Raw genomic sequence first — 17,153 nt, forward strand, 5'->3', positions numbered from 1 at the left:
TTCTGGGTCTTGGGGGAGCCACTGGAGCAGTGTGAGATGTAGCACAGAGGGCTTCAGTGGAGAAGGGTGGGGATTGGTGAAAACTGGTTGCACTACTGTGCTGGGACAGGCACTTTCCACTAGTGCAGGGGTCAGCGACCTAAGGCCCATGGGCCAGAAGCGGCCCGCAGAGGTCCTTTGACTGGCCCACAAGCTGCCACTGAACCAAACCAAGTGACCCACTCAAACACTGTGCTAAACCAGCACAGGGCGACGGAAATCGTGTTAACGCAGATGCCGGAAATCACATCTGCACACATGCAGATACTGGAAATCGTGGGTGCATGCGTGTGCAATCTGACCCACAGAGGGATCTCCGCAGGACCAATCCGGCCCAGGCAAGATAAACCTTGCCGACCCCTACACTAGTGCAAAGCCATCCTTGGGATCAACCCATGAATCCATGTTGATAATAAAGACTGACCCACCTAGACCAGCATCCTGGTCTCAGCTGCCTGTTAGCATCCCTGACATAAACTGTCCATCACAACCCGTCTTTGGTCTTAATTCAGAGTGGGTGACTTAATGCATGACTAGCTGCTTCAGCACCCAGAAAACATCTTTGCCCTTGAACAAAGCACATTGGAAATAGTGGTGTAGCAACACTTTAAAGTTGTTTTGTGCTTTCAGTGTGGTAGTACTACTATTGCTACTAATGGATAGGGCAGCTACTCTGGTCAGCCAGCAAGCCAGGGGCTAATTGCAATACAAACAGACCTCTTCATGAATGCGCAGTATTCTTGATAAGGGCTTCATAATAATGGATTGCTTAGACTGGGACATCACATACACAATACTGAAAAAAGAGGGGAGGCAGCTGAGGCAGAGAGATAAGTCTCACTGTGAATGAGAATGCAGAGTAATTCAATCCTTGGCTTCTGTTTTCTCCTGCAGATCAGTGCGGCTTCTCTGGGAGCCCAAACTCAGCTCCTCAGCTCCCTGGCTGCTACACCAGTAATTGCAAACACCATTCCTAGTGTGCAAGGGATAACTGGACAGATCCTGACCAATGCTCAGGGACAAGTAAGTGCCATTTGACTCCGGAACCCAATCAAAGCCACAGTAGACCTGGACCTCTTGCGCTACTAAGGGGCACAAGAATGGGTCTTAATTGACCTCCTATTTAAAGAAAATACGGTGTTTTCTTAAATGTTTTGTTTATGTAACTTTTAGTTTCACTATTCTTTGATCAAGGCAGCTTACAAGCAGTGAAAAACTGGCAGAAGTGAAAAGGCTGCTGGGGTGGAGTTTTAATTGTTGGTATTCTCTGCTTTTTTTGGGGGGTGGCGCTGTGGTCTAAACCACCGAGCCTCTTGGGCTTGCCGATCAGAAGGTCGGCGGTTCGAATCCTTGTGACGGGGTGAGCTCCCATTGCTCGGTCCCAGCTCCTGCCAGCCTAGCAGTTTGAAAGCATGCCAGTGCAAGTAGATAAATAGGTACCACTCCGGCGGGAAAGTAAATGACGTTTCTGTGCGCTGCTCTGGTTCGCCAGAAGTGGCTTAGTCATGCTGGCCACATGACCCAGAAGCTGTCTGTGGAAAAACGCCGGCTCCCTCGGCCTATAGAGCGAGATGAGCGTGCAACCCAGAGTCGTTCGCGACTGGACTTAACTGTCAGGGGTCCTTTACCTTTACCTTTTTATTCTCTGTTTTAAACCACACTGAACTATTTTCGGCTGTGAACACACATTTAAAGCATCACAATAGGGGGGGAAATATGATGTGTAAATTGCACAAGTTTGACTCAGCCCATGAGTAGTTGAAAGTCTCCCTATTCTGCAAGCTCTTCCCCCCTCCTTTTGTTTCTCATAGCACTGTCACTTTTGTCCTGCCGTCCTCCAACTCTGCAAAGGTGAGGGGGAGAGATTTGAGAACCTTTGCTCTGCATCCCTAATGCATCTTTCCTTCTCCTCTCTTCCAGGTCATTGGGACTCTTCCGTGGGTGGTGAACCCAGCTGGAATTGCCACAGCCAACGCCGCCCCTGCTACATTGCCGGCACAGAACCTACAGCTGCAGGCAGTGACGCCGCAGCTGCTTTTGAATGCCCAAGGCCAGGTCATTGCCACCTTGGCTAGCAGCACCATCCAGACAGCGGCAGCGGCAGCTGTTAGAAAACCTAGCACGCCAGAAACTCCAGCAAAGAGTGAGGTGAGATGCAGCTAGCAAGGACAGCTGATTCTTAGGGGAAACCACTGGCGGACTCTGCAGCAGAAGGATAGCAAGCCAGCATGCATGGGGCACCCATATAAAGGCGGGAGGAAATGAACACATCGGACTGGATCCTAAAAAGCACTTACAGGAGTTAAAAAGCCTTTCAGGAGGCTGGGTTATGGTGTGGGTAATTAAATAATGACGCTTGAGATTCTGGTGACCTGTACCCTTGCTGGCTTGGCGGTTGAAATGTATGAAACAACTCCATTGTAAAGTGTCATCTGAGGCAGTACAAATTTCAAGGCACTACGAATAAATGTTTGTGTCAATCTGTGACGACTCATATGTACACGCCAGTCAATGGTCTTAGCCATCACTGGCTGTTTCAGTTATTCATTGATGCAATGTGTGAGCATGAGGCAGGTTCACATAACCTCATCCTGACTGAGGGTGAAGACAGACATGTCGTCTTTTTAGAACCAGTGGGTCACTTTAGCAACACCCTCACTGCATTTGAACAGAGTGCGCCTTTTCTTCGCAAGACCAAGCTCTGGGAAAACAGACTCTACTAGTTTTGCAGCTGAAGGCAGATGTGCATGGCACTGATTGGCTGCTGCCTGCGATGTCACTAAAAAGCACATATCCACCGCCACCCCAAGGTCCCTTGAACAGATTTTCAGTTTTTAAATAATGGTTCTTTTTTAATAATAATAAAAAACCACACCGCTAGGACAGAACAGTAAAAGAAAGATGGTTATCCCTCTGGAAACCTGAAGGAAGGGAGAAAACTAGTGGCTGAGTTGATGTTTTGATTGCCGTTTCAGTAGTGAGAAGATGCAGGGTTCATCCTGCAGATCAGATCCTTGCTGTGACATATGTTTATATCACATCTGCTTTCATTCTAATTTGTATCAGAGGGGACAGGGCTTCCAGGTGGAGGAATATAGCTTTTGCTCAAGCAGTATGCATTGGGCAAAATTAGCAAATGTCAGGCATATTAGTTTGCATGATTCTGATTGTGTGTTTGATCTTCCTTGAGTCACCAGGACTGCACACGGTCCTTGCTAATTACCATATTTTTCGCTCTATAAGACGCACCAGACTACAAGACACACCTAGTTTTTGGAGGAGGAAAACAAGAAAAAAAAATATTCTGAATCTCAGAAGCCAGAACAGCAAGAGAGATCGCTGCACAGCAAGAGCAGCAATCCCTCTTGCTGTTCTGGATTCTGGGATAGCTGCGCAGCCTGCATTCGCTCCATAAGACGCACACACATTTCCCCTTACTTTTTAGGAGGGAAAAAGTGAGTCTTATAGAGCAAAAAATATGGTAGGTTTGTTCATCAAGCCATGCCCCACAGCTCTTGAAAAACCCCAGTCTCTGATTAAAAAAAACAACAAACCACTTTCTTAACGTCACTCTCTTTTGCTGCCTTGCCAGGTCCAGCCAATTCAACCCGCCCCAACTCTGCCACAGCCAACCATAGTCATTGCAAGCCCACCCCCTGCATCCAAGCTAGCTTCTGCTCCTGTCCCCATCACCTGCTCAGAGACTCCGACTGTCAGCCAGCTGGTTTCCAGTAAGCATCTCTGCGGTCCCTTTGGCTTTGGAGGCAGGTGGAGGGGTGGCTGGTAATGGGAAGTGGTTCACGATCCAGTGCCCAGTTTGTGTGGCGAGAAAGCATTGCAACCCACGAGGCCGAAGCTAGGCCAGTCTGCGTCTGGTCAGTGTCCACCTGGGGACCACAGGGATGTTGCCTTGGGTTCCACGATGCAAGAAAGGTGGGATAGGAATGTAATAAAAATTAAGACACCTGCACAACTCTCTGGGCCTGAAGAAGAGGCTGCTTAGCCTGAAGAGGCCCGTTGTCAGCATTAGCCTTTAGGTGCTGCAACACAGCAGCAGCACTCTTCTCAGGCTCTTCTCCTGGGTTCCTGCTTTGTGGTGTAAGGTGTCCAAGTGTGTGTGTGTTCCACTCCTCCGCCAACTGCAGTGGATAGCATTTGTTGTGTGCTTGGCTGCAGGAGCCCCAACTGCATAGGGTTAGGATTTCCCCATGTACCGTGACAGGGGCGTAAATTGCATCTCCTTACTGGTCCTTTTTTTCTTTTTTACTTCTTCACTCCCTTTAGAGCCTCAGCCTCCAAACAGCGGAAGCGACGAAGACGGGATCAACCTGGAGGAGATTAGAGAGTTTGCCAAGAACTTCAAGATCCGACGCCTATCTCTGGGTCTAACGCAGACGCAGGTGGGGCAGGCGTTGACTGCTACCGAAGGACCCGCGTACAGCCAGTCGGCTATATGCAGGTGAGATGGGTGTTGCCGTTCCCCAGGGCTCCTTCATCCATGACATCTCCACTGAGTCTGTGTGGTTGCCGCACAGTCATGGGATCCAGTATTGGGCATTTGAAATAAATGGTGTACCTGCCTATTTCCCAGTCCCTTTGAATACACCCTTAAAATATAACAGTGGGATCTCAAGGTAATCTGCTTGCAACCCATCAAATAATGGCCAGTCATCGGATGGCCATGTGTCTTGCATTCACTCCACGAACACTGAGAATGCTGAATCATCCTCTGTCTCCAGCCTCATTGGCTTCCCCCAGCCTTAAAAGTACAGTGGTGCCTTGGTTCTCAAACTTAATCCGTTCCGGAAGTCCGTTCCAAAACCAAAGTGTTCCAAAACCAAGGCGTGCTTTCCCATAGCAACTAATGCAAAATGGATTAATCCGTTCCAGACTTTTAAAAACAACCCCTAAAACAGCAATTTAACATGAATGTTACTATCTAACGAGACCATTGATCCATAAAATGAAAGCAATAAACAATGTACTACAGTCACACAATCAGTCAATCAATCAATCAATCAATCAATCAGTAGCTGAACTACAGTAGGTTCTACACAGTCACAAAAACAAAACAAAAAAGCCGCAAAAACAAAAATGCAAAATAATTAGCAAAAACAGACAGACCTCAGCGTAACACTCAAAATGGAAGTGTGGCACTCAAATCGGAGCACACTCAGCTTCCGGAAAAACTTCACACACTTGCTTCCGGGTTTGCAGTGTTTGGGTTCCAAGTTGTTTAAGTACCAAGGCGTTTGAGAACCAAGGTACCACTGTATTTGAAAGTATTTAAGAAAATATATATAGAGAGAAAGAGTTTTCATATACTGGTTTATTGAATATTTACAGATAAATTGCAAACAGATAAAATCATTAGCAGGATTATTGTAGTAACCTGCAGTTTCATAAGAGTATATATTTAAAGTAGATGAGCAAATTAAATTAATTTGGATATGCAGAAGATATTTAACAAATTATGGAACCGCAGAAAGAGGGGGAAGGAAGTCTAACTTTGAAAAGTTAAATTGATTGTAAACCTAAACCTGAAAAGTATTTAAGAATATTTTAAAGGATTTGGGGAGTTGAAAGGTTAAAATTTATAAAGATTGAATAGGTTAAGAAATGTTTAAAAGTTCTTAAAATGAATTTTATAAGCCTGTAGATAACTGCCAAGGATGCCGCGGTGGGGGTTGCTGCAAGGCTCCCTTAAAACTGATTTATGATGCCGGCTCCTGGGGGTTGAGGGGGCACATAAAAGAGCCTAACCCCTAATAAAAGAGAAACCAAGAAACCAACAAGCAATCCCAGTCAAACCACTAAAAAATAGCCTGTGGAACTCAGCTGAGCACACCCAACTTGGCACCATCTTGATGGGAAGTCCCCGAATGGTACTGGCAAACTTGTCAGACCATCAGATGGCCATAACATCCCCCCCCCCACTTTAACAAAATATTCCCATTTTGAGTTCTGCTCTGGGCTAAAGGGTTGGTGCCCCATAATGGAGGGGAAGAGCAGTCTAGCCAGTTGCATAGGAAGCTGCCTTCTACTGAGTCAGACCATTTGGCCCACCAAACTCAGTACTGTCTACACGGACTGGGTGGCACTGTGGGTTAAACCACAGAGCCTAGGACTTGCCGATCAGAATCCCCGCCACGGGGTGAGCTCCCGTTGACCGGTCCCTGCTCCTGCCAACCTAGCAGTTCGAAAGCACATCAAAGTGCAAGTAGATAAATAGGTATCTCTCCAGCGGGAAGGTAAACGGCGTTTCTGTGTGCTGCTCTGGTTCGCCAGAAGTGGCATAGTCATGCTGGCCACATGACCTGGAAGCTGTAATCTGGCTCCCTCAGCCAGTAAAGCGAGATGAGCGCCGCAACCCCAGAGTCGGTCACGACTGGACCTAATGGTCAGGGGTCCCTTTACCTTTACACTGACTGGCAGCAGCTCTGCAAGGTTTCAGGCAGGGGACATTCCCAGCCCTACTATTGAGACACCAGAGGGACTCAAGATGGGACCTTTAGCATCTTGCTAACCTTTAGTTCAGGTTTCCATAGGAACTCTCAGTGCTCCTCAATTGTCCTTTGCTGGCTTTCCAGGTTCGAAAAGTTGGACATCACTCCCAAGAGCGCCCAGAAGCTGAAGCCCGTGCTGGAGAAGTGGCTGAGCGAGGCCGAGCTGCGGAACCAGGAAGGCCAGCAGAACCTGATGGAGTTTGTGGGCGGCGAACCGTCCAAGAAGCGCAAGCGCCGCACGTCCTTCACGCCGCAGGCCATTGAGGCCCTCAATGCCTACTTTGAGAAGAACGCCCTGCCCACGGGCCAGGAGATCACGGAGATCGCCAAGGAGCTCAACTACGACCGGGAGGTGGTCCGGGTCTGGTTCTGCAACCGGCGACAGACTCTCAAAAACACCAGCAAACTCAACGTCTTCCAGATCCCTTGAAGGCGTCAAGCCTCTTGCGTACCCTGTGCGTTGCTGCTGTGAGCACTTTGTGGTGAATCTTTCCCTGCAACTGCCGACCCTTTTGACAGTAAAGACTGGAGCGGAAGGAGTGAGATACGGGGTTTCCTCTGGCTTCAATGTGTCCCGGCCTTTCCCCACCCCTCACATGACCCAAATCGTGTAAATGTCAGCCGTGTCCTTCCTTCCTGAGTGTTGTACTGGAGCTGTGAAGGGTTTTAGGAATACATACGCATTTAGCTTCTTACTGTGTCAGACAAAACATTATCAGGGTTTTGGTTTTCTGAAGGACTTCCTGTGTTTCTTGTTTTTTTAAAAGATAGCGTTAGGGATGGCAGCAGAATAGCACCCACCAGAAATTCATTTCAAGGAGAATGTGTGAAACCCTATTTCACTTCAACCTATTTTCATGGACACTTTTATCTCTTCATATCTGGTAACAGGCCCAGTTTAACAACATCTACGCAGAATAGTGGCATAATTTATATCTCCTTTTTCTTGTGAATATTATTATTATTATTATACAGAGCACTATTAAACTAAAAGACTTTTTATTCACTGAAGAAAAATATTATTATTATTCCTCTTTAAGACCCCTGGGTCTGCTGCTAACGCTGTTTTAAAAAGTGAGAGTTTTGGCGATTGCAGACGGGATTTGCTGAACGGGTTCATATCGGCCCCTCCAAAGTCGTGCTGGGAAGGGAGAGGGAGGCAGGGATCAGGCACTCTTCTCCTGCCCTTCTGTTCTGTGGGAACCACACTTCAGCACTGGGGTGGTGACAAATGCCAGTAGCATCAAACACAAGTGCCTTTTGGAATTGCAAGGAAACTCTATGCGAAGAAAGGCAGACCTTTGTAGAGCATGACTTCCCAAACTGGGACACTTCTAGGCTGTCTAATTTCCTGGATAGATGATCTTGGTTCTAAATCTTTGTCAAGTAGGATCTGGGCAAAGGGACTGGCTGAGGCTGCCTTGTCTTCCTCTGGCACCGCAAGCCCGGCAGCAGAGAAGACGCATAAAAACCAAGGGGTGTGCATGAGCAGTGGCGTAGCGTGGGTTGTCAGCACCCGGGGCATGGCAAGTAATTTGCGCCCCCTAACCCATGGATTTGCGCCCCCTAACCCCCAGATGTTGCGCCCGGTGCGGTCGGCCCCCCCCCTGCACCCCCCACGCTACGCCACTGTGCATGAGGGCTTGTTTGGAACACACAGTGCTCTGCAAAGTATGGTGTCAAATGCCATCTTCCACACAGAAGTGATCATGGCTGTTGGAGTAAGGCTGAATCCTTGATTTGGAATGTGGCTCATACACAAATGATAATACAGTGGTACCTTGGATTAAGTACTTAATTTGTTCTGGAGGTCCGTTCTTAACCTGAAACTGTTCTTAACCTGAAGCACCACTTTAGCTAATGGGGCCTCCTGCTGCTGCCGCGTTGCCGGAGCACGCTTTCTGTTCTTATCCTGAAGCAAAGTTCTTAACCTGAAGCACTATTTCTGGGTTAGCGGAGTCTGTAACTTGAAGCGTATGTAACCTGAGGTACCACTGTAATCAAAACTTTGAAGCAAAGTTAATCTTCACATGTTGGATCACTAATATCTTTTTTTCTTCCCACCTCCCCCTGAACCAGGATTTTTCAAGATGGTCCTCCTTTGCTCACCTTCCGCTTTTAAAAGTAAAGGGTGGCTTCTTCAACGGCACAGTATAAGAAGGGGCTTGTGGGCTGGCTGCACGGGTTTCTCCCCCTCTCTTAGATGAGAGCCTGAATCAGCAAAGGAGACCACTGAGGGCCATCTCCCAGAATGAGGCCCTGCTCATATCCAGCAGGTTTCATGCTGCGGTGCTGCCAGTGCCGACATTTGCGTTTTGACCATTTGCCAACATGTGCAGCATTCAGTCTGCATGTGGCAGCTGCGCATGGTTGGCAGGGATTTGATATATGCAGGCATGTCATCAGTCAAGATTTGACCCTGGACCCAGCGCTCATTGACACAGAGGCTGGGTTAGAGAATATGCTTTCAAGCATCCCTCGGTCATTCTTCATCCCATCTCAAACGGAAGCAAGGCATTATTCAGCTGTGTCTCCTGGAACTGAACCCAAAACCTGTAGAGCGGGCAAACTAGGAAGATGAATGAGTTGGAGCTAGAGAAGGTGGATTCATTCAGGAAGGGTGCTCAAGGTGTGCACCTTTCCCAAGAACTAGCCCTGCCTCTGAACACCTGGAGCTGCAGGCATGAAAAGCTGTCACAAATATTCCATGCTTGTAAGCTTCCCAGAGGCTTGAATGCTGACATTTTGGGCTGATCTTATGCTGTATGTTCTGCTTTTCCATTGCCAGGACTGTACTCAGTCCAGTACACGCAGGGGCTCCTTGTGGCGAATAGCTGTGCTTTACTTGGGTTGAGGTTGGTAGGATGTGAGAGCCTGTCTTTTCAAAGCACAGTTGTGACCTTGTAACTGAAGAAGAGCTGAAGAACACAAGTGCTACATCCATAGCACAGTCTTGAAGCCGTGTTTTTGGAATCTTTCTCTGAATCTCAGCACAGTGGTACCTTGGGTTACATACGCTTCAGGTTACAGACTCCGCCAACCCAGAAATAGTGCTTCAGGTTAAGAACTTTGCTTCAGGATGAGAACAGAAATCGTGCTCTGGCGGCACGGCGGCAGCGGGAGGCCCCATTAGCTAAAGTGGTGCTTCAGGTTAAGAACAGTTTCAGGTTGAGAACGGACCTCTGGAACGAATTAAGTACTTAACCTGAGGTACCACTGCATTTGTTCTTCCTAACACACTAGTTCCCCCCCCCCACCCGCCTTTTCTTCCCTGTGGGAAGTGGAGTCAAGGCAGCTACAATCAGTAGGTGGCAGCATCAGGCAATAATAGATAACAAGCTGACAAGATGTACACTGATTCAAGGCTGTAGAAGGAGGTGCCCAATCATTAAAACACTCCCAAGGGAGCAGAGAAACAGGCTAAATTAGCTAGCCCTCTATGGGGGGGGCATTCCTGTGTGCCAATAAAAGGAGGCTTTTCTCTTACTCCCCTGGCAAAGGCTCTCTTGAGGCTGTTCCTCTGAACTCCATTAGCGTGGGGCCAAAGGAAACAGCCATGTCTAGTCAGCCCCCTTACTCCACAGGAAGACATAGGAGTCCTGGACTTAAACCTGCTGAGACCAATAGCACAGAAGCCAGGCATCCTAGGAGAGGAGGCCTACAGAAGGAAGGTTCATATAGTTGAGAGTAATCTAGGACATAGGAGGAGGAGGCCTGTGGAGGAACAGGCCTGAAATAAAGCGATCCTCTCGCCAGACCAGATGCCTTCTTTGATCCCTGAGTCAGGTGTGGGAAGATACTTTTGTTTTGCATGCCACCCCAATCTGCAAGCAGGGTGAGAATTCACAGGTTCCAGGCACTCACCCAGGGTTCATGTTTCCTTTTGCAGAGGAGGCACAGCGGAGACTGTGGTGTCTTTATTAAATATGGTTTAGTTACATATATATGCCTGGAACTGAGCTCCCGTGAGCTCTGGCTGGGAAAAAAGCCCTGATAATAACCAGTGGCGTAGTGTGGGGGGTGCAGGGGGGCCCGGCCGCAACATCTGGGGGTTAGGGTTAGGGGCGCAAATCCACGGGTTAGGGGGCGCAAATTACTTGCCTTGCCCCGGGTGCTGACAACCCACGCTACGCCACTGAAAATAACTAAACTGAATTTGGATGATGCACATTCCTAGCTAAGTGGGGTCATGGTTGTGGATTTAGGTGTACCTTGGCAAATAATTAGTGGTGCAGCAATAAAACTGCTAGTGCATTTGCAAAGCTAAGCAGGGTCTGATATGGTTTCAAGTTGGATGAGAAACCATGTGTTATAATTCCTGCACTGCAGGGGGTTGGCCCAGATGACTTCCGGGATCCCTTCCAACTTTACAATTCTGTTATTCTAATTTAAAAAAAATAAACCCCGCAATGAACACCATGGGGCTGTCTTCCGAGTAAGTGCGCAAGCGGGTTCAGGCCCTGCGCATCCCGGACTCGGGTCAGCACAACCGCGCTGCACCTCGCCGGCTCCAGCATTTAAAGGGTGCCACGAGGGGGAGCGGGAACCCAACGCGCACGCGCGCACCTAGGCACGCTCCCTCCCTCCATCCCAACGCACGCAAGCGCGGAGAAGCCCCGCTCCTCTCAACCCACGCTTCTGCGCCGGGCACCCAAATAACCACCTTCGAGGCCCCGCCCCTTTCTGCGACCCGGCCTATGGGTCGAGAGAGGCCTCCTCGCTCCTGCCCTGCGATTGGCTGAGGGGAGGAGAGGGCAGGGAGGAGGGCCGTGGTTGGCTGCGGGGCGGGTCGCTTGCCCGGCCGGGCTTCTGCGTGTGTAGCGGAGTTGTCTGCCTTTCTCTCTCTCTCTCTCTCTCTCTGTCTCTTTATCTCCCTCCTGCCGCCTCCATGTTGGAGGAGGCCTCGGGGCTGGCGGAGGCGGCGGGAGCGAGCGCGGCTCGGCTGGGCAGCTTCCTCGCGCGCGCGGGTTAGGCGGCGGGGGCGGCGAGCGAGGGCGGCCGGCCGGGCTCCGCCGCGTGGGGCTGAGGGGGCGCCTGCCTCACGGGAAAGCGCCGCCTGAGGGAGCCGCTTGGGCTTCTCCCGCGTCCTCGGGCGGCGGGAGCCGGAGGGCGTGTTTGGCTCCACGTGGTGGCGGCGGCGGCTGTGGGGAGAGAGACCCTCTTCTGGAAGGGGGTGGTCGTGAGGCGACACGGGTTGTTACCCACAGTCGGGGTCGCTGAGGGGGGTCGAGTTTGGGGGGCCCAAGACTTCTCCCTCACTCGCGCTCCCTGAAAGCTGCTTGCCTGCCTCTGTCCTTCCCACGTGAGAAAACGTAGCTGGAGGGGGGGTCCCTAGCAGCCCAAAGGGGTTCAGGCTTGGGGGTTGTTTTGCAAAGGCGGGGGGTGCTAAGCAGGGCTGCCCCCCAACCCCTCAAGAAGATGGGTGTTTGGCCGTTGGGGTTCCCCTCCACGTGGCCGGTGTTCGTCTGAAGGGGAGGCTCTCTGGGATAGGGAATGGTGCCTGGAAAGCTGCCCGGGGCCATCCTGGCGTGCATGTGAGTCTTCCTGGAGGAGTCCCCCCCCCCACTTTCTCTCTCTGCCCGAGGCTAGTCAGCCCCCCAAGGTGCTGTGCAAAGATGGCTTGGGCTCTGAAGCTGCCCCTCGCGGACGAAGTGATCGAGTCCGGCCTGGTTCAGGACTTCGATGCCAGCCTCTCCGGAATTGGCCAGGAGCTGGGCGCTGGTGCCTACAGCATGAGGTAAGGAAGGGAAATTGCTCTGACTTTTTGGAAGGGTATCCATCTGATTGATGGAGCTCCTCAAAGGGCTGAGTTCTGAAATATTTATTTGGGAAGGCTGAACTGGCATGTGTCACTTTTCGTCTCTGTGACTGGTGCCTGGAGTGTAATTGAACCAAATGGCATCTCATGTTACTTTTGGTCCAGTATCCTATGAGCCGCTGCTTCCTGCTTGCACCATGTGATGTACTTTTGTCAGGAGGGTGTATTATGAAAATACTGTATGTTGTCATGTCTTCCTCTAAAATTGTGGGGGGAAATTAATCTGTTATGCAAGCTACACATCCCCATAACTTGCTGTAGCTTGCTGAATGAAAGGGGGGTTCGCAAAACAAGCAGTTTTACCAAGTTGTAAAATAGATAAATCCATAGATTGTAAGACTGTCATAATAAGCTGCACATGTGTCAATCTCGTAGCAAGGTTAAGCTTGATCTTGAGTTGATCATACTTTTATCCTGAATAGTTTGATTCCTAACATGTTGCTCTTGCATTAATCAGTACTGTAAGAATTAAAACTTGGTAATGAACATCAAATTTGCACCTTATTTAGAGTGATTATCTTGTACAGCTTGCCCAGGATTTTTCTTCATAGCAATAGGATTGTTTAAAACAAGTGCTTTTTAAGGAAACTGTAGAGCTTACTATTACTTCCCGAAGTAACTGTTCACATTCATGTCATCAAAATGTAACTGTTCTTGCTTTCACTGCATAACTTGTTGGACACCTAGTTGGATTTCAGAATGCATTAACCATACTGTATTGATGGCTGACTTTCTGAATCTGCCTTCCACAATTTTTCTTTCTTGCGAGTAAGATGCAGCCATTCAGGCTGCCATCTTGGATAGACTGCTTCATAAAAGGAAGGATAGGGCAGATCACATGTTTTTGTGTTGGTCACCTGCTGCTATTTGATAATGGATGGAGGAAGTAGACATAGACATCATAGGAACACTGCTGGATCAGATGAAAGGCCTATCTAGTTGAACATGGTGTCATCACAGCGGCCAGCCAGAAGCCTCTGCGAAACCCATGAGCAGCACCTGAGGGAAATGGTAATCTGTTTGAAATCGGCAGCTGCTGGTACTGGAGGCAAACCTCTTAATACTGGAGCTAAAAACCCATAATGACAATAATAATAAATATTATTTATACCCCGCCCTCCCCAGCCAAGACCGGCCTCAGAGTGGCTAACACCAAATATAAAAGCAGTTGATTAGAATACAGCTTAAAAAACAAAATTAAAACAAAACATTAAAATGCAGCCTCATTTCAGTGGAACTCAATCAAAAACTTTTTGGGGGATAAAAACGTCAAGTCTTCACCAAGGCTAACTATCCAGACTGGTCCTACATGGGCCAGAAAAAAGCCAGGGAAGTCCCCAAATAGGAGTTCCAACACAGAAGGAGAAAGGAAAAAAGAAAGAGAGGGAGGGAATCAGATTGATTCCAAGCCAAAGGCCAGGCGGAACAACTCTGTCTTACAGGCCATGCGGGAAGAAATCAGATCCTGCAGGGCCCTGGTCTCATGAGACAGAGCGTTCCACCAGGCTGGAGCCGGTGTTGAAAAGGCCCTGGCTCTGGTTGAGGCTAATTGACTTCCTTAGGGCCCGGGACCTCTAGGGTGTTGCTATTTATGGACCTTGAGGTCCTCCGTGAGGCATACTGGGAGATATGACTAGTAGACATTGATAGAGACTTATCCTTCGTGATCTCCTTTTAAAGCTGTCCAGTGTAGTGGCCACCACTGTATTTTATGATAGCAAATGCCACAGTTTAGCTAGTTTCCACGTGAATAAATCTGTCCTCGCATCTGTCTTGAAACCAAGTGTCCCCAACTTCTATTATTATGAGAGAAGTCCTGCCTATCCACTTTCCTTATGCCATGCATAATTTTAAACACTCCTAGAATGTTCTTGATACCCTCCCACTTGCTTTTTTCTGAACTAAAAATTAGCTCCAAACATTACAACCTTCCTTCCCTGGGAGAGTCCCTCCATCCCTTGGGTTCCTTTTGTTGCATTTTTTGAGCTCTGTACACTAGTGCCCTGGATCTGCTGTTCAGTGAGAATGAATCCAATGCCACTTTTATGTGGTGTACAGACCAAGGATTATTGAAGCTTTAAGCTTGTTTTCAATAACTATCTCTGTGTGGGTGGGAAGAAGTAGTCAGGTGTAGCTATTAGATGTAAGGGCAGCTGCCCTCATTCTAACTGAGCACATTTGGGACTTTCCTGAAGTGCTTTTTTTACCTTTTTTTACTGGGGTCCATTAGTGTACCAAGAGAATTGAGTCCCCAAAGCCCACACATGGTGAAGGCTGCTTTTTAGATTCCCCGGAAGCTAAGTACCGTATTTTTCGCTCCATAAGACGCACCTAGTTTTTGGAGGAGGAAAACAAGAAAAAAAATATTCTGAATCTCAGAAGCCAGAACAACAAGAGGGATCGCTGCGCAGCAAAAGCAGCGATCCCTCTTGGTGTTCTGGGATAGCTGCGCAGCCTGCATTTGCTCCATAAGATGCACACACATTTCCCCTTACTTTTTAGGAGGGAAAAAGTGAGTCTATAAAGTGAGCAAAAAAACCGGTAATTCATGTCCTGTGTCTGCCTTATGCGATTCCTCTTGTTCAGTCACTCTAGATGCAGAACTACCTCCCCTCAGTGGAGTATGCTCTGATAGTTAGCTACATAGAAACAGGGGGTGATCTTCACAATCTGCATCTGATTGATTGATTGATGTCAGCAATTTTAGAATGGTTACATGTATGCTGGCTTAACTTCAGAAATAAAGCTGCCTCATAGGTTGTGTAGGTATACTTTTACAGCTCTTTCCTGACTGCTGCTTACTGAAGGAGGCAGAATACGGAAACTGCTTTACTGAAAATGTCTTTAAAAACGCCTTCTGATACTAAGCCTGTTCAAACATAATGGGCCAGATTCAGCTGATTAGTCCCACTAGCGGAAGCCTGCACAACAACTTTTGCTAGTGCAACGGGGCTTCCCCCCCCTCCGCTTGCTCCCTGAAGTTGGCTCAGAGGGGGAGAAGAGAACCCCTAGAGCAGTCTTTCTCAACCTTGGGTTCCCAGATGCTGTTGGACTACCACTCCCATCATTCCTGATTGCTGCCCCTGCTGGCTATGAATGATGAGCATTGTAGAACCCAAGGTTGAGAAAGGCTACCCTAGAGCATCACATGGGGTGAGAAGGGAGAATGTTTCAGTGCAGTTGATTGCACTGACAGAACATCTGCCTCAGTGTGGTGTTGAATTCCTCCCATTTTGGTCCTGGGTTCCAAGAAGGAGCCCTGAGGAGTCCTTAACTCAGACACTGTCTCTTCCCCATTGAGCAGTGGTTCCAGACTTCCAATCATGATTTAGTGTCAAACCACAATTTGCCTCTTTGAATGAACAGCCAGGCTGAGGTCCGTGCTTGCTACAAGCCCGGATCCCAGAACATAGTCAAATGCTAGCTTCCAGATTGTTGCTGCTAAGCCATATTTTGAAGTCCGAGACTGGAGAGTGTAGGGGTAGATGAGGCAGTGTGTGAGCCTGAGGCTTATCAGGGATTGCTTCTGTGAAAGTAAACCTTGGTTTGGCGTTATTTGACTCAGGGGGTCTTTCGACACACACATTGATTACAGTGTGCTGTCACATTGTAAGGGTGGTGTTGTGATGAATCCTTAATGTGAACTGGGCAAGCCAAATCTTTCTGAAAGATACTGCTCTGGTTTAGTTTTAGCAGAAAGCTAAGTAAGTGTTCAGATTCTCTTCCATCTTTGTTGGTGATGGGGAGCAATCAAGTTTTCAGCTGACTGTTTTGGCAAGGGTTAAATTTGTTGTGTACCATTGAAATTGCATAGATCAGTTGGCTGATGGGTAGACAATTCTATCCCATAACATGGGGTTACACTAGACAGCTTTTAGGTTCTTTCCAGTGCTGATCTTCAGTGACATAGGCACTTTTATTTAGATTTGCCCAAAGGAGAAAGAAACATTGTAGAAAGGAAATTAAAAATAACAACACTGTGAGCACTAATTTCCCGATGTGACATTTCCTCTTGGTGATGCTGATGCAATCATATAATCCAGCGGTACAACGCAATTAATTGTGTTGCTTTACCTGCTGACACACTCAGGAGGGACTGAGCCTTCAAGAACCTGGAATTTCACTTACAGCACAGTTACCGTTTCTAAAGGTAGATTGGCAGGTTGTGGTGCATGCCATCTGCCACTTGGTAATTATTCCTTAAAATCAGGCATTTTGGAGTTTACTTTTATTAACTGAGTAATAAAAGAGGTGAAAGCCCAGGGACTAGCTTTCAGTAACTTAGCACTTAATGAATTCTGGAAATCTGCTTGTGACTCTTGAGTTGTTGTTAAAAGTGATGCTTGAGGTAGTAAAATTAGAATTTGTGTGGATGTAGGAATACTGTACATATGTGGAGGTGGCTGAAGCTACTCCAGCTGCCTTCAAAAGTCTGCACTATATCATTACTGCTTTTCTTTTTCTGGCATGGGTGGCAGGGAAGCATTTCTGTTTGCTCACCCCCCCAAAAAAAACTTGCAAAATGACCTTGTGAAATGACTTTCTCCTTGTACCTATGACAGCCCAACTATGCAGTCAATGAAAGTAGACAAAATGGGTGGGTGGGTGAATATTAGATGGGTTGAATGATATTCCCCTGTAGAAACATTTAGATATACAACACTTTGGTTTTCTGCACTCTCGGAACAGTGAAAAACAGAACTATTTCTCATATGCTGCCTGTATTCCTTTTGCAAATGATGTATGCTATTTATCAGTTGCTTGTGCAATCTGCTGTGCTTCTTAAGAAA

General features: G+C 48.0%; 2 protein-coding genes across 3 annotated transcripts in view; both read left to right on the forward strand.

Moving 5' to 3' along the window:
- The window catches only part of POU6F1 (POU class 6 homeobox 1), a 38,810-nt gene extending 31,248 nt beyond the window's left edge, over positions 1-7,562 (forward strand). For both annotated transcript variants that reach the window (XM_081898680.1, XM_081898681.1), the window contains exons 7-11: positions 934-1,062; positions 1,960-2,187; positions 3,632-3,770; positions 4,324-4,498; positions 6,630-7,562. In XM_081898680.1, the coding sequence (XP_081754806.1) occupies positions 934-1,062; positions 1,960-2,187; positions 3,632-3,770; positions 4,324-4,498; positions 6,630-6,975 (1,017 nt within the window). In that variant the 3' untranslated portion in view covers positions 6,976-7,562. The remainder of the gene's footprint in view (positions 1-933; positions 1,063-1,959; positions 2,188-3,631; positions 3,771-4,323; positions 4,499-6,629) is intronic.
- A 3,977-nt stretch (positions 7,563-11,539) lies between these two features.
- Positions 11,540-17,153, forward strand: part of TFCP2 (transcription factor CP2) — a 34,486-nt gene continuing 28,872 nt past the window's right edge. The window contains exon 1 of the mRNA XM_081898749.1: positions 11,540-12,282. Within this exon, the coding sequence (XP_081754875.1) occupies positions 12,161-12,282 (122 nt within the window). The 5' untranslated portion in view covers positions 11,540-12,160. The remainder of the gene's footprint in view (positions 12,283-17,153) is intronic.

Source organism: Podarcis melisellensis (assembly GCF_964234715.1).
Source record: "Podarcis melisellensis genome assembly, chromosome: 2".
In the NCBI taxonomy this organism is placed as follows: Eukaryota; Metazoa; Chordata; class Lepidosauria; order Squamata; family Lacertidae; genus Podarcis; species Podarcis melisellensis.